The following is a 23532-nucleotide window of genomic DNA, read 5'->3' on the forward strand; positions in this document are numbered from 1 at the left end:
AAACAGAAATTGAATGTATCAAGCAATAAGTAGCCTAAATTATTTACACCCTGCAGCATATGACAATTTATATTGCTCTACTTCTTCACCAGTACATTTGTTGCAGTCTTTTAAAATTTTTGCCAGTCTGGCAGGTGTGATAGCATTACAGTTGTGTTTTTTTGTTTTTTGTTTTTTTAATTTTTTGATTAGAGAAGTGGGTTTACAGAACAATCATGCAAAAAATACAGGATACCCATACTAGACCCCATCACCAACACCCTGCACTGGTGTGGAACATTTGTTACAATTGAAGATAGCATTTTTTTATAATTGTACTAATTTTTTTTAACAATAATTACCTTGTTATAATTGAAAGAATTAAAATAGTACAATTAACAATAGTCTGTAGTTTATATTAGGTTTATTTTTCTCCTCTATACTACTCTATTTTTGACACCTTGGTATTGTACATTTATTGCAATTCATGAAAGAACATTCTTACACTTGTACTATTAACTATACTCTGTTGCCTAAAATAGGATACACTGTATTATAGTCATGTTTTATCTTTTAAATTTTATTTTAATAACATGACCTGAAGTTTCCCCTTTTAACAACATTCACCTATATAATTCAGTACTGTTAATTATACTTACAGTGATGTGCTATTATCACCACCACCCATTTCCATACCTTTACAACCAACCTGAATAGAAATTTTGTACAAATTAAACATCCACTCCCCATTCTCTAACTCTAGTCTATCCTTTGGTAACCTATATTCTAGATTCTAACTCTATGAATTAGTATAATTTGTTCATATCAGTGAGATCACACAATATTTGTTCTTTTGTATCTGGCTTGTTTCACTCAGCATAAGCATTAAGGTGGGCCTTTAAACCATATGACTGGAGTCCTTATAAGGAAAGGAAATTCAGACATAGTCAGTAGAAGCCAAAAGTAAGAGAGGCCAGAGAAAGAGATTGTCATGTTATAGAGGATTGCCATCACCAGAATACTACAAAATTTGGAGGAAGCATGGCCTGTAGAAACCTTGATTTTGGACTGCTAGCCTGCAAAATCACAAGACAAAAAATTCTTGTTAAGCCAACCTTATCTGGTATTTGTCACAGCATCCCTGGCAAACTAAGACACTTTGGTAGCCAATATGAAAATCCTGTTATAAAAGATGAATTTAGCCTATTATTGATATGCCTGATTTGTTTGATCTCAATAATGTCATTTTGTTTTATTTTATATGTATATTTTTATATAAGAGAGGCTCGGTATGAGAAATTCTCCAAATGTAGAAAGGTCATTGGGAGATGAAGAGTGGCCACAAACATGATAAAGGTCCTCTACAGCAGATTCCAATTCATATGTCACACTGAGCCAGACCATTCTAAAATACAATCTGATTATTTTACTAATCCACTTGTTTTTTTTTAATTGTGGAAATTTAAAAGCACGTAAAAGTACAGAGTATTAAGAGTGTAAGGAACCTCCATTTATCTATCACCCAACTTGAAGAAACATTTTGCCAATCATTTTCATCTATCTACTTAGTTTCCCCACACCTCACCCTCACTGGAGTATTTTGTAGCAAATCCCAGATATCACATAATTTCAATCATAAATTCATCTGTATGTATCTTTTACAGATAAGAACCTCTAATAAAAGGTCTATCTAATACTATTATCATGCATCTCAAAATTAACAATAGCCCCTTAATAACATCTAGTATCTAGTCCAGTTTCAAATTTCTCCAATTGCCTCAAAACTATCTTTTTTTACAAGTTTTATTTGAAACAGGATTCAAACAAGATCTATAAAATGAATCTGATTCATATGTCTCTTGTGTTTATTTTTTTCCATGTCATTCATCTAAAGAAACTGATTATTTGTCCTTGTAGAATATATTGCCTCCTGGATTAGGATTTTACTTCTTAGGGGTGGCATTTAGCTTTTTGCTCCCTGAATTTCCTGTAGTTTTAATCTAGATGCTTGATTGGATTCGGGTTCTGTTTTTTTTTCTTTTGTTGTTATTTTTTGGCAGGAACACTTTTGTAGGTGGTGATGTGTACTTCCTGCTTATCCCACTTTTAATGGTGTTAAGAATCATCAGTGAGTTTGGGTGTTTTCAGCTTCATCTGTTATTTAGAAATTTCCTTAATCTTTCACTTAGTAGTTTTAACATTCATTGATGATTGTTGCCTACATTCTAATTCTATTATCCTTTTTTAAAAGATTATTTTCTAGTTTTCAGAATGAAGAGTTGCAAGCCTAGCAATCTCCAAAGGTGACCAGTAAGTTTTAAAAATTTTAATATCACTATGAATTCATGGGTTTTATACATTTGATGTGTCTAAATCAATTATAGATATTATTCTCTTTGATGCTTTCATGCCTCCATATCTGACCAGTGAGAGTCCCTTTAATTTAACTACTGTGTCTTAGCAAGACTTCTGTAGTCTTTGATAACGTCCTTGCTTTCTGGCATAAGATGTCTCAGGCTCATCTTGACCTAAGACCTGGAATCAGCCATTCCTACAAGTTTTTTTTAGAGGCCATGTTAACTTTCATGCATTCCCATTCCTCTTAAATATTTAAGTCCAAATTACTTAACATGGTACAGTATCATGCTTCCTAACATTGGTATATCATAGTGCGTTATATTTGTAAATAGGAAATTGATCCCTTCAGTCCTTGGGGTTGATTGGTAGGATCTGTGTTGGCTGAAGAGGCTGGGAACAAGCAGGTTCATTCTTTTATTTTTTGTGGAACCTCCTCTTCTCCATCTGGTTACAATTCTGTTTTGTGTATGTAATTGAGATGAGCCTGACAGGGTCCTTCCACATCATGCACACACTACCGCCACCCCCAACCACATTTCCAGAATGGTTGCATGATCCAGTCCTGGTTTAGTAGAGGATTCCATCTCCTGGCCATATAGTCAGTTCAGTGATGGGTATGTAAGCTAAACCTGGCTACTTGGAGTCTTTCCTGGTATTTCTGCTAGAGCCATCTTCCTCTGAGATTGTGAGCTATAAAGATGTTGCAGGACCCTTTTTAGGTTCTAAAGAATTGGGGTAGCTGGTGGTGGATACCTGAAACTATCAAACTACAACCCAGAACCCATGAATCTCGAAGACAGTTGTATAAAAATGTAGCTTATGAGGGGTGTCAATGGGATTGGGAAAGCCATAAGGACCACACTCCACTTTGTCTAGTTTATGGATGGATGAGTAGAAAAATAGGGGAAGGAAACAAACAGACAAAGGTACCCAGTGTTCTTTTTTTACTTCAATTGCTCTTTTTCACTCTAATTATTATTCTTGTTTTTTTTTTGTGTGTGTGCTAATGAAGGTGTCAGGGATTGATTTAGGTGATGAATGTACAACTATGTAATGGTACTGTAAACAATCGAAAGTACGATTTGTTTTGTATGACTGCGTGGTATGTGAATATATCTCAATAAAAAAAAATTTTCAATTAAAAAAAAATAAATAAAAAATAAAGATGTTGCAGGCCTGGGGCTGCCAGTGACCATCTTGCCATAAAATGAAAGGCACTTAAAAATAAAGTCAAGAAGAAGCATGTATAACAAAGAAAAACAGTCCTGGTTACATTATTCGGACTCCTAGTTCCAACCAGGCCTAAAGCTAGAATACATAACTCTTAATTGACATTGAAGAAGTCCTGATACCTGTGGTCTACAAGGCTTTGCACTGTCCCTCTATAGTGTCATCTAATATCACTCTTCTCACTCACCATACTCCAGCCACTTTGGGCCTGTTTTCAATTACTTGAAAGTTCCAGGGTTTTCCCACCTCCTTGCCTTCTGCCTGAAATGCTCTTGCCCCACTCTTCATCAATCCAAATCGTTTTCTTCATTCAGGACCTTAGTTAATCATCACTTCCTTGGAGAAACTTTCCCTGACTTTCCTGTTCAGGTCAGGTTCACTCTTACCCTCTTAGCTCTCAATACTTCCCTTTCATAGCACTTCCCTCAATCACTATTAATTATCTGTGTAATCATCCATTTAATGTCTGCCTTTCCTGCCAGTAAGTCCCAAGAGGAATTCTGTGTACTTTGTTTACTGCTCTGTCCCCTACAATTACATGGTGAATGGCAAATAGGGGGTGCCCCTTAAATATATATTAAAAGTATGAATGAAGTTTTAAGGCTTAAGATACATATACATAAATATCTTGTTTATTCACAATGTAAAATAGACTGAGTTACAAACAGGTCTGCAATAGTAAAAAAAAAAAGCACCCAAAATTTCTTCTCAAAATAATCTATTCTTGAACAGATGCAGATAAGTAGTTGTTCCCCTTCAAAACAAAAAATTACACATGAATTTATTTCACTTTATGCAAGAGAAAAGCATATGTGAATCTGAAGAGTTTATTTTAAATGTAGCCAAGCTTTGCAAGGAAGCATGGAGATACTTTTAATGAAGTTATAAATCTCTCCACAACATGAAAAGCACCTTTTCATCTGAAGTTTAAGTTAAGGTTTTTAGAAACATAGCTTCTTTTCAAAAAAATAATCAGTATATTTAGCAGTTTTTCACACCTGAAGGTCTCCTGTCATCTTTTTCAATTTCAGGTCAACTTGTCCCACTCAAGCCCTCACCTGGGTGACTTTTTTCTCACACTTTACCTTTCTGCTCTCTCCCAAAACCCACATCAATTCCCTCTTTATCTTCTCTTTTGCCAAGATGTGCACCTTTATAATCTCTGTTTGTGCTCCTTCCCCCAAAGAAAGGGCTCTCAATAAAAAGGAAGATGGTAGAATCATTTTTGCAAGGTAATAGTTTATCTGAATTTTATTCAATATTATAAATCTTCAGAAGTTGGTTAACTGCTCTATGTCATATTCTTGCCAGGAAACAAGCTAAACACTATGGTAAGATTAAAAACCACAATCCGTAGTCTTAAAATTATGTTTCTCAAATATTTCTGCTATTGACACAGGTAACTTAAATTTGCAATAAATTAACTGCTACTGCAACTTTCTAGGCTAGTTTCCTCACAATGAAAAATATAATTGAGTGTGGACTCTGAAGACAGATTGTTAATTAGACAAGTTCCTCCATTCCTTCATCTGTAAAGGGGAATTACAATAGTATCTTCACCCTATAAGACTGCTATAAGAATTAAAGGATACATTACATATTATCTGAAATATGAAAAGAACTCTACAAATGTTTGCTTTTATCATTTTCATCATTACCATTACTGTTATTGTTGCCAGGCACGCTATACTAAGAAAGGGTGGAGTTTAGTCTTTAGGATTGGCAGTGACCCAAAGAATGTAAGACAGAGGAGGGAGCTGGAGAACATCTGGTAAGAGGGATCCTAGGACTTTACTGGACAGCCAGAAACCCAGTTATGATTCTGATAAATCTAACTGAAGCAGAGTCTTGCTATAGGAGGTAGAGAAGAGTGGAAAAAAAAAAAAAAATCTCAAAAATTTAATCAAGGATCATTCTGTCAGCTTCTATTAGAGCTGAAGAAATTGGGTTTAAGACACAGGACACTCAGTATAAAGTGCAGGTTATAGTGTTTATTCTCAGAGTTGCAAATATTTGTAACTTAGAGTAGGAAACATTTGGAAAAGTAGAAATATTTTTCATTTTTTACAATATTAATTATCCATATACATAGTTCCATACCAGTTCATTTTATCAGCATTTGACTTAGAGAGAGGTAGAAAGGTACATACATAGTGTGATTTAGCTCACTTCAAGTAAATTCAGTTAACTGTCAGACTTTAGATAGATTCAGTAAATTTAATCTTAGATTAAAGCCATTTGCCTCAAATACGTATTAGTTTGACTAGATTGGGACTACCATGTCTCATTCAAATGTAAAATCCAGCTAAAATTCTGCAGCTTTGAGTAGCTATACAGATAACAGATTGAAAACTGTGCTGTTCTACCCTGCCACTGTTGAGAAATGAGAAAAGCAACTAATTAAGATCATAGTTTTTCTCCAGAATTTAATGAAGTTGAAAATGCCAATTTTAATAAATCATTTGCTATTCAGTATATGTATACAATGAAATATTCCTGGTTTATATTTCTAAAGTGAATTATTAGCACTTGAAAGAAAAAAATAGACCTACTAAAGACAGTGAAATTCATTTTGGTACACTGAATTGTAAATAGGGCCTTTTGAAGATGTTATTTTTACTTAAACTGAGGTGAACTGAACCAGGGTGGGTCTTAATCTGGATTACTGGAGGACCTATAAGGAAAAGACCACAGGGAGATGGAGGAAGTCAGTGGGAACCTGGAAGAGAAAGGGGAGGATATAGCCATGTGGTAAGAAAGCCAAGGAACCTCAAGGATTGTGACAAACCAGCACTGGAATACTACCAAACCCAGGAGGAAGCAAGCATTCTAGCCTCTAAAACCATTAGGCAGTAAATTCCCATTGTTCAACCCAACTCACTGTGTGGTATTTGGTATAGCAGCCTGGCAAACTAAGACATTCATCTTGATTTCTTAATTCTCTTACATTGCTCAATATTAGCATTATTCTTACTCATATATTAACTTAGGGGTTACTCAGTGAGATCCTGAAGTAAAATAAGATAAAAGGTATAGTATTAGAATTAGAACTGAAAGGTGAAGGTAGGATGACAGCATAGTAAACAGAAATTTTAAAGATCATGATTTTTATTCCATAAGGAATCCTGATACTAATAGGAAATGTACATTTTATAAATAAAAGTAGATATCCTTCAATAATAATAAGTAAACAGTTTCTATAAATGCATTCTATTATAGCCAGCTCATAATTTCTTATGGAACTTACAGAACTCTCCTTATGGTTCCATTACATAGACATTCTCTATTTTAAAGACTCCTCTACAGTTTGCATTAACAGTTGAACTTCGCATTCACAGACCATTGTCCATTTACTCATTAATTCCTGCAATCCCAAAAACGTGTTATAAGAAGAATATTTCAATTGGGGAGTAAGGAAATCATGATCCAGAATGTTTGTATGTGATCCTATTACAATTACAGGCGGAATTCCCTCTGTTATTCAAAATATGTTCTTGTTATTCAAAATATGTAATATCTGCAACCTGGCATTTGGAGATTGGTTTATAGCAACTTTCTAGCAGAGCCTTAGTCTAGAAAGTCCCATGCAACAAGTACTTTCAATCACAGTCTTACTAAACTGTCCAGTCAAGTTGACTCTTGAATCCTCCCGTGTCTTAGAGAAAAAGCAACGAGTCTTTTGTAAACCACTCCCAGGAGTGTGAGGGTGAGTGCCACTACTCCACACACAAGGCTGAATGCCCACCGTGGTCCCCAGTAAGTATACACTTGGCTGATGAACACAGGTCCCAGAATGCGCGCTCCACTTCCAGACGCTGTTAACCAGCCCATGTACACACCCTGTGGGGAAGAGGGGAGAAGACTGACAGTCAGGTTTAGTAAAGATGCTGCTGTGTCACCAATCTTCAGCAAACTCACAAGGATCACTTTCTTCATCTTTTACTCAGCCAGAGTTCCTTAAACTATTTTGAAGCAAATTCTCTAGAAAAACTGGATTTTATCTATTTTTGTTTTGTTTTCTTGCTGTTCTATTTCTCTAGAAATTAATGTAGGCATTTGTTTAAGGGATCAAATTACTTATTTTCATGAACCCTGACAAAGCAAGAATTTGATTTTGCCTTCAGAAATTTGATTTTCTCTTTCCTACTGATGTTCACTGTAAATTTGGTGTTCAATAAACTTTATCTTGTTGTATACATCATTTTAAGAACAAATTTCTAGTTAAATGTTTTATAAAATATGACACGTCCCCAATGAGGGACATGACTCCCTGGGGAATGAATCTCCCTGGCGACATGGGACATGACTCCCAGGAGTGAGCCTGGCCCTGGCAGCGAGGGACTGAAAATGCCTACTAGACCAAAAAGGGGAAAAAAAGGTAAGAAACTGAGGTCACAGTAGCTAAGAAATCCCAAATAGAGTCGAGAGGCTGTCCTGGAGGTTTCTCTTATGCAAGCTCCAGCTTGACATCTCAAATGGCCACAATATGTCATGCCTTTACCAAAAGTAGTTCCCAGATACTTAGATCCCTACCTGAGATTCTATAAAAGATTCACTCACTAAGTTTTATCTTTCAGAAACTTAATCCACCAGAGTGTTCCTATACCTGACAAGTCCTAAAACCCAGAGGCAACAGCCTCTTTAAGATGAACAATCAGAGAGAACCTAAGATGGTGGCTAGGTGAGAAAGGGCAAAAAAACACCTCCGTGAAAAATACTAGATAAAAACCAGAAAGTGACCCAGAACACCACTTGCAGAGTAGCACCAGCCAGACAAGGTTTGCTAAATCCACGGGGAATGTGCATTTGGTGAAACCAGGAGTTTGCATTCTGAAACGAGTGAGTGAGTCAGCTAAGAGTCCCTGGGCCACGCTGCGGTGTGGGGAAATGGTGGGTTGGCGTTTGGAGATGGACTAGTTCTTTAAAAAAAAAAAGAAGCCCGGGAGCAGCTGCAGATACGACAGGAGTGGGCTGGGCTAAGGCCTCGGTGTCTGGCATGGAGGATACCCCTTCCTACACCCACTGCTGATTGTCTTGGGCCCAGGGGAGCAAAGGGGAGCCAAAAGGAGAAAAAAAATGCACGACTTGCAGCCATCTCCCCAGCGGGCGGGGGCACTCCTGCCCAGGGCCGAACCCACAGCACAGAGCCGCGCCAAGAAACCCAGCATGACAGGGAGTCTTTCTCGCAGCACTGCTCACATGCCACAATATCGGCCATGGACAGTGGCCTTTAATGAACCCATGGCTGATTGTCCTGGAGCTGGGAGGGGGAAGCTGTGCGGAAAGGGGGAAGTTAATGCCTCCCATTCAACCATCTTTGAAGCGGGCTGGGAACGCCCCTGGACAGAACCGGCGTCCCAGAGCTTCCCTGGAGGCCAGCATGCACTTGTGACGTGGCACAGCCCTCCCTCAGCAGAGGTCCTGGAAGAGCACGGCAGAGAAGGGGGAACCACTCAGAAATCCAGGGAACCTATGCCAATACCAAGGACTTTTGGGTCAGTGGCAGAGAACAGCCTTAAATCTCCAGGAACACCTGGGAGGTGTGATTATTAAAGCTGCCCTTCCTCCCTAACCGCTCAGACACACGCCCCTAATTCAGGGCAGACAGCACCGACATCACACCGAAATTAAGTGCACCAATTGGATCCCACAAGAATCAGATCCCCACACACCACAAAATTTGGGAGAACTGACTTGAGGGGAATAGGTGACTCACAGACACCATCTGCTGGTTAATTAGAGAAAGTGTACGCCACCAAGCTGCAAGTCTGACAAGTTAAAGACCAAGTAAAGCAAATGCCAAGAGGCCAAAAACAACAGAAAATCTTAAAGCATATGATAAAACTAGATGATATGGAGAACCCGAACCCAAACACCGAAATCAAAAGATCAGAAGACACACAGTACTTGGCACAATTAATCAAAGAACTACAGACAGGCAATGAGAGCATGGCACGGGATATAAAGGACATGAAGAAGAGCACGGCACAGGATATAAAAGACATAAAGAAGACCCTAGAAGAGCATAAAGAAGATATTGCAAGAGTAAATAAAAAAAATAGAAGATCTTATGGAAATTAAAGAAACTGTAGGCCAAATTAAAAAGACTCTGGATACTCATAATACAAGATTAGAGGAAGTTGAACAACAACTCAGCCTCCTCAAGGACCACAGAACAGAAAATGAAAGAACAAAAGCAAGAATGGAGAAAAAAATTGAAAAAATCAAAATGGATCTCAGGGATACGATAGATAATATAAAACATCCAAATCTAAGACTCATCGGTGTCCCAGAAGGGGAAGAGAAGGGTAAAGGTCTAGAAAAAGTATTCAAAGAAATTGTTGGGGAAAACTTCCCAAACTTTCTACACAATATAAATACACAAAGCATAAATGCCCAGCAAACTCCAAATAGAATAAATCCAAATAAACCCACTCTGAGACATATTCTGATCAGACTCTCAAATACTGAAGAGAAGGAGCAAGTTCTGAAAGCAGCAAGAGAAAAGCAATTCACCACATACAAAGGAAACAACAAAAGACTAAGTTGTGACTAGTCAGCGGCCACCATGGAGGCCACAAGGCAGTGGCGTGACATATTTAAAATTCTGAGAGAGAAAAATTTCCAACCAAGAATACTTTATCCAGCAAAACTCTCCTTCAAATTTGAGGGAGAGCTTACATTTTTCACAGACAAACAAATGCTGAGAGATTTTGCTAATAAAAGACCTGCCCTACTTCAGATACTAAAGGGAGCCCTACCTACAGAGAAACAAAAGAGAGAGAGAGAGAGAATTTTAACACACATATATAGAATATTACATCTGAGGTCACTGGGACACACATTATTCTCTAGTGATCACGGATCTTTCTCCAGAATGGACCGCAAGCTGGCACATAAAAACAAGCCTCAATAAAATTAAAAAAAAAAAAAAAAATGAATGAATTTGTTCAAAGCACATGCTCTGACCACAATGGAATACAAATAGAAGTCAATAACCATCAGAGACTTGGAGAATTCACAAATACCTGGAGGATAAAAATGAGGGGGAGATGAAAACATTCCCAGATAATCAAAAGCTGAGGGACTTCATCACCAGTAATCAGTCCTATAAGAAATACTAAAGGGAGTTGAGCAGGCTGAAAGGAAGAGACACTAAACAATTTACCGAAACTACATGAAGAAATAAAGATTTCCAGTAAAGATCATATGGTAAATACAAATACCAATACTACTGTATTGTTGATTTATAACTCCACTATTTACTTCCTACAGGATCTAAAATACATGAACTGTAATGATAAATCAGTGGTTTTGGACTCAATGTAAAACATGTAATTTTTGACAAGAGCTACATAAAGGTGGGGGAATGATGGAGTATAGGAACATACTTTATGAGTCACATGGAAGTTAAGCCGGTATCAAAGAAAAACAAGATTGTTAAAAATTTAAGATGTTAAATTTAAGCCCCACGGTAAACACAAAGAAAGTATCAGAGAATATGACCACAGAGATGAAAAGAAGAGTAGGGGTTCTGAGAAGTGGGGGAAGGGGCAATGGGGAGTTAAGAAATGAGAGTAGAGTTTCTGTTTGGGGTGAAGGGAAACTTCTAGAAATGGATGGTGGGAAGGTGATAGCATTGCAACATTCTAAATGTGATTAATCCCACTAATGATATGCTAGGGAGGGTTGGAATGGGAAGATTTAGCTGTATATATGTTTCCACAATTGAAAAAAAAAAAAGTCTAAATAGATGACAATTAAATGCCAAGGATGATCCTGGATGGGATCTGTGGATGGAGGAGAGGAGGCTCAAAGGGACACAGATGGGACACAAGAAAATATAAAAGGAAATATAGAATGTAAGCTTTATATCAATGTTGAATTTCTTGAACTTCTTAGCTGCGCTTAATGAGATTGCATAAAAGAATGTTCTTGTCCATGGGAAAGGTATATGTGAACTATATTGTTTGTTCAAAGATATGTGCAGCTTGTTCTCTCATATGTTCAGAGGACAGAGCAATAGATGATGGATGATAGATAGGGAGGGAGGGAGGGAAAGAAAGAGACGGTGGTGTGACAGGATAGTAAAAGTGATGGATTGGGGTATCAGGGGAGGGGGGTCGGGGTATGATGGAGTGCTGTGTATGGGGTTTGTACTGTTTCAGCAACTGTTCCTGTAAGATTGAATTTATTTCAAAATAAAATTTATTAAATTAAAAAAAAAAGATGAACAGTCAGATGCAGCCCCTTTCCCTATACTGCCGACACCCCCTTTAATATGAACAAGTTAGGGTGCTCACTGCCTAGACACTGCAGAAGATGGAGAAAAAGATTAAGTGAGAGTAAGGGGTAGTAACAAACAAGATAATACTGAAGAAAGGTCTATGAATACTGAAACTTTATATAATTATTTACATTGTTCTGGATGCTTGGGTGTTGGAATGGCTGGAAGGAGGTAAATGACATGGTGGAACTGTAGCCTATAGCATCCTTTGGGATTTGCTCTATAGCTGTCATTGAATTGTGCCTTGAAGGTCTCCACCTTTCTGTATATACCTTGTATTGCACAACACGGAAAGGACTGAGACTGTGGAACCATAACCCATAACAATTTTTGAAATTACCTATATAACTGCTTGTTGAGGTGTACACTGAGAGTTGACAACTTTTTGTATGTATGTTATATTTTACAATGGAAATGGCTGAAATTGTGGAACTGTGACCCATGACATTTGAAATTTGCTCTCTAACTACTTGTTAAACCACACTTTGAAAGTTATCACTGTTACGTATATATATTAAAGTTCACAATAAAAAATAAAGTAAAAATTAAAAAATATGACATGGTATTCTTAGAAGTTGAAGAAACATTAGCTTTGTTTGGTATATAATCAGCTAGTCAACCTAAAGTTTTTCAAAAGGTGTAGATCAAGTGAGGGCTGTATAAATAAATACCAAGAGAAGAAATCCTAAATAAATTATTCATCTTTTCAAATAAAATGTAAAATGCTACTCAATAAGTACAACAAATAATGAACAATGAACTTATATGCTATTATAGTAGTTTAGGAAAAGTAAAAGTAATGCAGACACAGAACTCTAATGTCTGCTGAAGCCCTGGGAACGATATAATTTATTATACCTTTTAAAGCTAACTTGCTTTGTACGCTATGTGCCAGACATCAAGTCATATACATACATTATTTCTAATGTTCCCCACAGTGTTTGTAAGAAGTGTGATCCCCAATTAACAAATGTGGAAGCTGAAGCTCAGAAAGTTTAAGTAACTTGTCCAAGGGATTTGAAGTCATGTTTGATTCCACTCTACCACATTCTGCTATGCCACAATGCAACTCCGACAATAATGTGTCCAAAACTATTACCCATACAATCTATCTATTCAGTGCAGCATTACTTTTAAGAGCACTAAACTGAAAACAAATGTCTTCCAATGGTGAACTAAGTATATAAATTAAGTTATATCTAACAAACTAATGCTAAGCAGCTGTTTAAAAGAATAAGGTCTATAGAGGAATAAGATCTTATAAGAAAAAATCTCTATGCACAGACATAGAAAGCAAGCTATGACATTAAGTTAAAAAAAAAACAATAAACAGGTAAAATATGAGATATAATCTGTTTTATCTTTTTAAAAAAAGCACGAGTGTGGGTATGTTTGTTTAAATAGGCATAGAAAATGTCTTCAAAGGTACAAATGATGTTAACAGTAGTTGACTTTGGTGTGGTAAAGCTAAGAGAAGCCTCTACTGTCTGCTATAAACACTTCTAAATTATTTGAATTTTGTTACAATTATTAGGTATTGCTTTTATAATTAATTTGCTTTTATTCTTAATTTTGAAAAATTCAAAACATGATCTTTTAGATTAAAAGCAACCAAGAAATTATTACCAAAATATTTTACCTATTTATAGTTTGAAAATTCATGCATTAATAAAAATTTTCTGCCTTGATTCAATAAACCTTAAATCCTGCCCTGAAAAGGTAAAGTGAAGCTGTCTTAAAGAAGAAGGTAATATTTTCATTTTGCGGAAAATTTAAATAACTGCTACTAAAAAGAAGAGCTAGAAGCAGAAAACCTGGAAATAACCTAAACATGCAGTACTAGGAGAATGAGTGAATAAATAATGGTATATGCATAAAACAGAATAACATATCTCAATTAAAAATAATTTTCTAGAAGAATATTAAATGTCATGGGGAAATATTCATAATATATTCTTAAATATTTCTTTAAAACAGATTTCAAAACAGTATCCAGAATAGAATCCTATTTTTGTGTTAAAAACATCACCCAAATTCATAAACATAGATAAAAGACTGGAAGTAGAGGAAGAGTTCACCAAAATGTTAGCAGTAATCACCTCTGTGACATTTTGCTTGTATATATTTTTTTAATTTTATATAATGGATATGGAGATTGTTATAATAAAAAATAATTTTAAAATATACATAGTTGCTAAAAAATTCTAAGACTGTTGTGTTTTCATCCCTTAGTATTTGCCCTTAAGGCCAGAGGAAATTAAGCCTAGGTCCAAATTCAGCTATCAACTTTGGTTCCCTAACTTTTACCTGGCTCAAGAGTGAGTTTTAGAAAAAAAAATTTTTTCCTGTAAAAATCATTTTGAACTGATAATTTCTGAGTTCAATACACCTTTGAGTTTGTTAAATTTCAGCATATAATTCCTGTAAATATTGTATAAAATTTGTGGGGGATTTTGTATTTAAAATGCTCAATATGATAAAAATCCCCAAATCAATCTGTTTAAAGATAGAGAATGGTAAACAAAAATGTAATTTCTTACAAGCATATGTCACATCACTGTAATGTCAGAGTAACTGACTCACCTGAGGTCTTGGTCCTAGAATTTTTGAATATAATGTATAGGACATAACATTGCAGGCTGGATACCCTATTCCAATGAGCACGCTTGATGTGATGAACTGGGCAAGGTGAATCATAGGGGTGTAGAGGCACCAGGCTTGTTCAACTGGGCAACCAGTTGGTCCTTCAGGGTCATCTACTCTTGGAGACTTCCAAAAAGTAATAAAAATTTCCCCAAATGTAGTATTAGGAATGGAATTATTATGTAAATCTATAAAAATGAAATTGGTATAGCACATTACTTTTTAATTTTAGATGAATGACATGGACTAACATTGTAAAATTATATATGGCTATACCTTCCCATTGTATTTTGGGAAACTGATTTCCCCAAGGTAACAAGATAAAGAAGCCAATCCACACAATGATGAGTCCTCCCAGTAGAATTGCACGCTCGCCAATCCTGTTAAAGAACAGAAATTTTGTAATTTCAAAATGAAACATATTAAAACATAATTTCATTACTTTTGTAATTTAAAAAACTACGAAAGTCCTGATTTTATTGACATATAAAATTAATATGAATGCTAAATATAATTTCCCACTAAAAAGAAATAGGAATTCTCTGAAAAACTGGTGATTTCAGGTCTAGGACAGATAATGTAAAAGATGAGCCTAGAAACCTTATCATACTAGAGAGCAAAGAAGCTATCAGTGACTACTAGGTCATGACAAAAGTACAAATTGGACAAAACTACTAAATTGGCCTTTAAGAAGACCAATTTGAAGAAGCTGTCCCCAAAAATGTGACAATGTAAACAACAAAATGAATAATAGTTGCAATGGTTGAAACATAAAAAAAGTTATTATCTATGTATTCATACTATAGTAAAATAAAATTTTCATTGGTCACTTTTTTTTTAATTTTGAAATAAATTCAAAGTTATAGGAACAGTTGCAACTAACCCCATACACAGAATTCCATCATACCCTGACCCCCCTCCCGATAGCTCAATCCACCGACTTTAACATGCTATCACATCGCTATTTCTTACCCTCCCTATCCATTATCCATCATCTATTGCTCCGTCTTCTGAACATATGAGAGCTAGCTGCACACATCCTTGCACATACACTATAATTCATGTATACACTTCCCATGAACAAGAACATTCTTTTATGCAGTCCCATTAAGCACAGATAAGAAGTATAAGAGATTCAACAATGATACAAAGCTTACATTCTATATTTCCTTTTCCTTATGTCTCAACTGTGTCCTTTGAGCCTCCTCTCCTCCATCCTCCAATCCCATCCAAGTTCATCCTTGGCATTCAATTGTCATCTATTTAGACTATCTTTTTTTTTTTTTTTTTTCGGTTGTGGAAACATATATACAGCCTAAATCTTCCCATTCCACCCCCTCCCTAGCATTCCATTAGTGGGATTAATCACATTTAGAATGTTGTAATGCTCTTTCCCACCATCCATTACTAGGAATTTCCCTTCACCTCAAACAGCAACTCCATCCTCATTTCTTAACTCCCCATTGCCCCTTCCCCCATTTCTCTTAACCCATACTCTACTTTTCATCTCTATGGTTATATTCTCTGATAATTTCTTTGTGTTTACTGTGGGTCTTAAAATTAACCTCTTAAATCCATATCAATCTTGTTTTTCTTTGATACCACCTTCACTTCAATAGGACACACAAACTATGTTCCTATACTCCTCCATTCCCCCACCTTTATATAGTTGTCTAAAATTACATATTTTACATTGAGTTCAAAACCACTGATTTGTCATTAGAGTTTGTGTATTTTATATCATGTAGGAAGTAAATAGTGGAGTTACAGTTCAAAAATTATTGACTTCTATTTGTATTCCATTGGGGTTGGAGAATGTGCTTTGAGTGTATTCAAATTTTTTTTTTTTTTAATTTATTGAGGCTTGTTTTATGTCCCAGCTTATGGTCCCTTCTGGAGAAAGATCCATGACCACTAGAGCAAAATTAGTGTCCTGGTGATTTGGGATGTAAGGTTCTATATATGTCTGTTAAAATTCTCTATATCTCTTTCCCCTTTCTTTGTTTCTCTGTTGGTAGGGCTCCCTTTAGCATCTGAAGTAAGGCAGGTCTTTTATTGGCAAACTCTCTCAGCATTTGTTTCTCTGTGAAAAATTTAAGCTGTCCCTCAAATTTGAAGGAGAGTTTTGCTGGATAAAGTATTCTTGGTTGGAAATTTTTCTCTCTCAGAATTTTAAATATGTCATGCCACTGCCTTCTCGCCTCCATGGTGGCCGCTGAGTAGTCACAACTTAGTCTTATGTTGTTTCCTTTGTATGTGGTGAATTGCTTTTCTCTTGCTGCTTTCAGAACTTGCTCCTTCTCTTCAGTATTTGAGAGTCTGATCAGAATATGTCTCAGAGTGGGTTTATTTGGATTTATTCTATTTGGGGTTCACTGGGCATTTATGCTTTGTGTATTTATATTGTGTAGAAGGTTTGGGAAGTTTTCCCCAACAATTTCTTTGAATACTTTTTCTAGACCTTTACCCTTCTCTTCCCCTTCTGGGACACCAATGAGTCTTAAGTTTGGACGTTTTATTTTATCTATCGTATCCCTGGGATCCATTTTTATTTTTTCAATTTTTTCCTCCATTCTTTCTTTTGTTCTTTCATTTTCTGTTCTGTGGACTTCTAGGACACTGAGATGTTGTTCAGCTTTCTCTAATCTTGTATTGTGAATATCCAGAGTCTTTTTAATTTGGCCAACAGTTTCTTTTATTTCCATGAGATCTTCTATTTTTTTATTTACTCTTGCAATGTCTTCTTTATGCTCTTCTAGGGTCTTCTTTATGTCACTTATATCCTGCACCATGGTCTTCTTGATGTCCTTTAAATCCTTTGCCATGTTTTCATTCCTCAATTGTAGTTCTTTGATTAATTGTGCGAGGTTCTGTGTCTCTTCTGATATCTTGATTTGTGTGTTTGGAGTTGGATTCTCCATATCGTCTGGTTTCATCATACGCATTAAGATTTTCTGTTGTTTTTGGCCTCTTGGCATTTGCTTTGCTTGATAGGGTTCTTTCAAGTTGTAAAAAAAGGATACCAATCTAATTTTTCAGAAACACAGTTTGGTGGCATACACTTTCTCTAACCAGCAGATGGCGTCTGTGAGTCACCTATACCCCTCAAGTCAGTTCTCCACCTTGTCCCCACAGTGTGTGGGGAAATGATTCTTGTGGGGTTCAGTTGGAGAACTCAGTTTGGGAGTGTTGCTGGAGCCGTCTGCCCTGAATGTGGGGCATGTGTATGGGTGGCCAGGGAGGAAGGGCAGCTTTAATATTCAAATCCCCCAAGTTCCCCGAGATTCAAGGCTGCTGCAAGAGTCTAAACCTTCATTTCATTTCAGCCCCAGACTCTCTCTCTCGCTGTCCCACAAACCACTGGACTTGGCGTAGTGTCCCTGGGTTCTCCAAGTGGGTCCCCCCTCCCAGCCATGATCCTCCAGGAGCTCTGCCGAGGGAATGCCGTGCTACATCACCAGTGCACGCTGTTCCTCAAGGGAAGCCCCGGGCCGCCAGGCCGTGCAGGGGCATTCTCAGCCTGATGCACAGATGGCTGAACGGGGCGTTTCAACACCCCTCTCCTCGCACAGTTCCTCCTTCCCAGCTCCAGGACAACTGGCAGGGCTCTGGGCTGTGGGCATGGCCCCAGGCAGGAGTTTATCCAGCCCTCCGGGGAGCCAGCTGCTAGCCGCGGGGATTCTTTCTGCTTCCGGCTCTCCCCTCCATTCCCCCGGCCCTGAGGGTATCTGCATTGGGCTATCTTCCAGGCCAGACACCCAGAGGCTGGCCCAGCCCCCTCTTGCTGTGTTTTACTGCATGGTTTCCACTATCGACAACTGCAGCCGCTCCTGGGTTTTTCCCCACCCCCTGTTTTTTAAAAGAGCCAGTGGGTTTCCAAACGCCAACCCCTGGCCTCCCCAGACCACCGCAAGGCTGCGGGTCTTCCAGCCAGCTTACTCACTCGTTTCAGAATGCAGACTCCCGGTTTCACCAAGTATAAGGCCCCTGTGGAACTAGAAGACCTCTTCCAGCTGGTGCATCGCTGTAACTGGTATTCTGGGTCACTTTCTGGTTTTTATCTAGTGTTTTTCACAGAGGTGTTTTTTTGCCCCGTCTCACCTAGCCGCCATCTTAGTTTCTTTCTCATTGGTCACTTTTAGAGGATGCTAGGGAACCAACTCATTATTTTAAAAACAAGTTAATACTCAAAGGTAGGTCAATTGAGATTATAGTCTGTGGAACAGAAAGAAAAAAGAATGGAGTCAAAGGAACAGAGCCTCAGAGACTTGTGGCACACATCCGGCCTACCAACACACATATAATGGGACTCCCAAAAGGAGAGGAAAGAGAGAAGGGGGAAGAAAATATCTGAAGAAATAATGGCTGAAAACTTCCTAGATTTGATGAAAATCTTTAATCTACACACAGACTCCAAGGATAAACTCAAAGAGATTCACAACTAAATATGAAAATCAAACTTTCAAAAGGCAAAGAGAATCTTGAAAGCAGGAAGAGAGAGTAACTCATCACGTGCAAAGTAGCCTAAATAAGTTTAGCAACTGATTTCTTATCAGAAACATGGAAGCCAGAGTAGTGGGATGACATATTCAAAGTGCTGAAAGAAAAAGAACTGTCAGCCAAGAATTATATATTCAGCAAAACTATCTTTCAAAAATGAGTGAGAGTGATCTTGTTCTCTGCCTTTTCTTTCTCAAAGTGCTGACACTGCCTGGCTCTTGTCAGCCTCCGGCCCACAGTCTCCTGGAGACCAAACACCATGCCTTCAGGTAAGTTGCAGAGTTCCAATGGAGAGAGATTTGAGGTTGATGTGGAAATTGCCAAACAATCTGTGACTATAACGACCATGTTAGAAGATTTGGGAATGGATGATGAAGGAGATGACCCAGTTCCTCCACCAAATGTTAATGCAGCAATATTAAAAAAGGTCATTCAGTGGTACACCCACCACAAAGATGACCCTCCTCCTCCTGAGGATGATGAGAACAAAGAAAAGCGAGCAGATGATATCCCTGTTTGGGACCAAGAATTCCTGAAAGTTGACCAGGAAACACTTTTTGAACTTATTCTGGTTGCAAACTACTTAGACATCAAGGGTTTGCTTGATATTACATGCAAGACTGTTGCCAGCATGATCAAGGGGAAGACTCCTGAGGAGAGTCGCAAGATCTTCAACATCAAAAATGACTTTACTGAAGAGAAGGAAGCCCAGGTACACAAAGAGAACCAGTGGTGTGAAGAGAAGTGAAGCAGTGTGCCTGACACTGTAACACTGTGTAAGGATTGTTCCAAATACTAGTTGCACTGCTCTGTTTATAATAGTTAATATTAGACAAACAGCAGCAGCAAATCAATTGTATTAGCAGAATACTGTCCTCATTGCATGCATAGTTTGAGTACAGATTCCAAACCTATGGCTAAGTTTCTTCTAGTATGATCAAAAAATTTCTTTTTTCTTTGCTCTGAATAAAACTGAACTGTGGGTTCTCTATAAAAAGTGGCATTTTGGGCTTTCCCTCTTTTGTAAAGTAATTTCTGCCTAGTTTACTATTCAGTTAACTTCAGTTTATTACCTTTTAAAAGTTGGCATTGTAAAAAAAACAATTTGGAAAAAGTTTTCTGAAATAGAAAAAAAAAAAATGAGTTAGAAATCAAGATACTCCCAGATGAACAAAAACTGAGAGAGCTGGTCACTGGTAGATCCTCCCCATAGGAAACACTAAAGGGAGTCCTTCAGGTTGAAATGAAAGGACATTAGACAGTAAGTTGAATTCACATAAAGAAACAAAACAGCACCAGTAAAGATAACTACATAGACCAAGTAAATGTATTTTTTGTTTGTAACTCCCTTTTTCCCTATCTGAATTAAAATATAACTGCATAATGCTATAATCATAAATTGAAAAGTTAATAACAGGAAAGAATCAAGCATTTATTCTGCCTTTCCTATATAAGCTGTACCTTAGGATAACCAAACAGTTGGTGAGGGAAAGGTTCTACTTATGAAAAGTATTCCAGAAAACAAAGGAGTGAAAGAATTAGGATACCAGCATTTTGCACTCCCATGAACCAATGGATTTAGGGAATGATCAATGGCCACTTACATCATAAAAAGAGAAAAACAAAACATTATGTTTCTCCTGATATAAGCACATGACACAACCTAAAATTTGAACGCAAATCTCATCAAGCTTTTAGATCTAAGTACCAATTTTCAAGAAATATAGTGAAGAAGGAAAATATTTTAGAAACACCACAGGGGTGCAATCAGCAAGATCCAAAATGTGGGAAATTTTACAGGGCAAACATCCTAGTTTCTTCAATTTGTAAGAAAAAAATAAAAGAGAGAGGGACTGATAGGGAGGGGGTTGCAGGGAGGAGAAACCTATAGATTAGAAGAGAATTAAGAAATGTAAGATCCTAAATCAAGCAGCCAAAAAAAAAAATTAATTAAAAAAGCATTTGAGACAATGTACAAAATCTGAATACTGTTGTGAATATTTGATGATATTAAGAAATCATCGATATTTTTAGGTGTGCATTAACTTTTAGAGATACATACTGAAATATTTATGGAAGACATGAAATGATGTGTGGGATGTACTTTAAAATAAACCAGGTGCAGGGGAGAGGGAGTGTGGAGTAGGTGGAGGTACAGATGAAACAAGACTGTCCAAGAGTTTACAATTGTTAATGCTGGATAATGGACATTAGAGGTTTATAATGCACTCTATACCTGTGCATATATTGGAAATTTTCCATAATAAAAAGTAAACTAAATGAAACCAAAGGCTTCCCATCACCCTTGGAATATCTACAAGGCTCCACATTTTTCCAATCTATCTACTATTCACCATTTCTCTTATTCTGCTCTGGCCAAACTGACCTTCCTGCTTGTTCCTTGAACACACAAAGCTCAAGTCTTGCCCAGGGGCCTCCACAGTACTCTTCCCTTCTGGGGGAAGAGTTGCAAGCCCACTGCATGACTTTGCTGACTTCTCTGAGGTTTCTGCTTGAATATAACTTCCTCAAAAATGCCTTTCTTGACCAGGGTTGACCCATGTATCATGTTATATTTGATATATAGATATTGGTAATAGATATTATACATCAAAAATGATTCAATGTTTAATTAAGTCTGGACAATTCTGTTTAAAATTATCAAGTTTCTTGACTTTAGGACTTCTATGTCTTCAATATCTATATAAATCATTATCATGGCAAATCAGTAAATGGCATTTCCCACCCCCTGCCCTGCTCTTGTTTCTCTTTAGTTCCTTCCTCTGCTCTGTTCTTCACGGCAGTTATCATTACCTGACATCACATTTGTGTTCATTTGTTCATTCGGTTTTTCCCTCACTAGAATACAAGCTTACTGAGGTATGGAATTGGACTTTCTGTGAGAATGTTTATCAGCAGGACCGCTCTACTTATGTAGCAAGATGTAATGCATTTACTATTATTTAACATTTAATATGAATCTATCTCGCTCTCCATCTCCCTCTCCATCTCTATTTCCACCTCTCTTGGCCCTTCTACTTGGATCCATAAGGACAAGAATCTTTGTAGTAAGTCCCTTAGCACTGAACCTTGGTATTGACCCAATATTTATTGCTTGATTTACAAAACTTTAATAGAGTATTTGAAGAATAATTAAATTGTTAGATGATGGACTAAATTCATCAACTAATGTCCCATCGCAGCCTCTGAGATTGAACCTAATTTTATACAAGCATTTCCCCTGAAATGTGTTTATTACAGTTGTACTTTTACAAAATTTGTCCTTTACAAACTGTTGTGCAGTAAAATAACTTTGAGAAATGCCACTTACTGCATTTGCCATGATGATATATATATTGAAGACACAGAAATCCTAAAGTCAAGAAACTTGATAATTTTAAACAGAATTGTCCAGACTTAATTAAACATTGAATCATTTTTGATGTATAATATCTATTACCATACAGCAGAACAATGTTCTGCAAAATACACTTTTAGAAACACTTTACATACAACATAATATACAAAAGATACATTACGAGACAATTATTTACTTTGTAAGATAGTTTTGCTTTAACAAAGAAGACAACATAGAATATCTTTAAATATTATGATCTCTTAATAAATTTTTAATATATTAGCAAACTGTCAAAGACTACAACTAATACATAATGAGAGAAAAGTTTTTCATTAATTTACAAGCACTTTCATTTACATTAACTCTGTTTCTTGTTTCACTTTTTAAAAACGTACTTAAAACAAAACTCAAAACATGCAACTTACTTTCTGGAAAGTAATTTAATCCCCATGAAAATAATAATTGCCTCAACTCCAAGAGCAGCAAGTATTATTCCATTATATAAAACAGCTTGTTCTCTAGTCCAGGCATACATATCCATTGTTAATGGAGTAACAATGCTAAGGAAAACAAAAAAGTCATAGTCATTGTTACTTAAAAGGTGAAATATAAGCTTTAATTATGATACCTGCACTTTCAAGAATTTGCATCCCTTTTAGCAATGACACTAGACTTACAAATGCAAAAGTTTGAACACATTTTAAGCACATTTTGTTTTTACATGCATAAGCTATTAAGTTTGCCTAATCATGTTTTATTTTTTATAATTATTTTAATTATATAAGTAATGTAGCCACATTGCAGAAAGTTTGAAAAATAGGAAAAGGACACAAATCAATCACAACTACTACCATTCTGACATAACTAAATAACCACGGTTATATTTTGGTCTCTTTTCAATGAAATATTGTTACTATTGTTAAGTCATTAGAAACTTTTTTTTTTCCTCTTCTTCAATCTCTTTCACACATTACCTTTAAATGTATATATTGTTCTTCCTACCCCTGAATGTCTCTATGTCTTTATGTGGCAGTCTCCTTCCTTGCCCTATTTTGCCCTACCTCTTTCCCTACATTCTATCTCATTCTGTTAACTAGCTACAGAATCAAATTGAAATATATTTAAAATATTAAAAAGCATCACCATTTAAAATTTTAAAATCAAATGAGCTATAACT

General features: G+C 36.6%; 2 protein-coding genes across 3 annotated transcripts in view; one reads left to right on the top strand and one right to left on the bottom strand.

The window, feature by feature from the left end:
* Positions 1–5538: 5538 nt before the first annotated feature.
* MFSD8 (major facilitator superfamily domain containing 8) overlaps positions 5539–23532 on the bottom strand; it is a 78763-nt gene continuing 60769 nt past the window's right edge. Inside the window, exons 9-12 of one of the 2 annotated variants that reach the window (XM_037830625.1) lie at positions 22781–22915; positions 14774–14877; positions 14438–14685; positions 5539–7407 (exon numbers count right to left, since the gene is read on the bottom strand). In XM_037830625.1, the coding sequence (XP_037686553.1) occupies positions 7195–7407; positions 14438–14685; positions 14774–14877; positions 22781–22915 (700 nt within the window). In that variant the 3' untranslated portion in view covers positions 5539–7194. The remainder of the gene's footprint in view (positions 7408–14437; positions 14686–14773; positions 14878–22780; positions 22916–23532) is intronic. The other variant, XM_037830626.1, reaches the window with a different exon arrangement.
* Positions 19257–19745, top strand: LOC119529845 (S-phase kinase-associated protein 1-like). Its single transcript, XM_037830635.1, has one exon. It carries the CDS (start codon positions 19257–19259, stop codon positions 19743–19745), a length of 489 nt encoding a protein of 162 aa, XP_037686563.1.

The sequence above is a fragment of the Choloepus didactylus genome, chromosome 3 (assembly GCF_015220235.1).
Source record: "Choloepus didactylus isolate mChoDid1 chromosome 3, mChoDid1.pri, whole genome shotgun sequence".
Classification (NCBI taxonomy): Eukaryota; Metazoa; Chordata; class Mammalia; order Pilosa; family Megalonychidae; genus Choloepus; species Choloepus didactylus.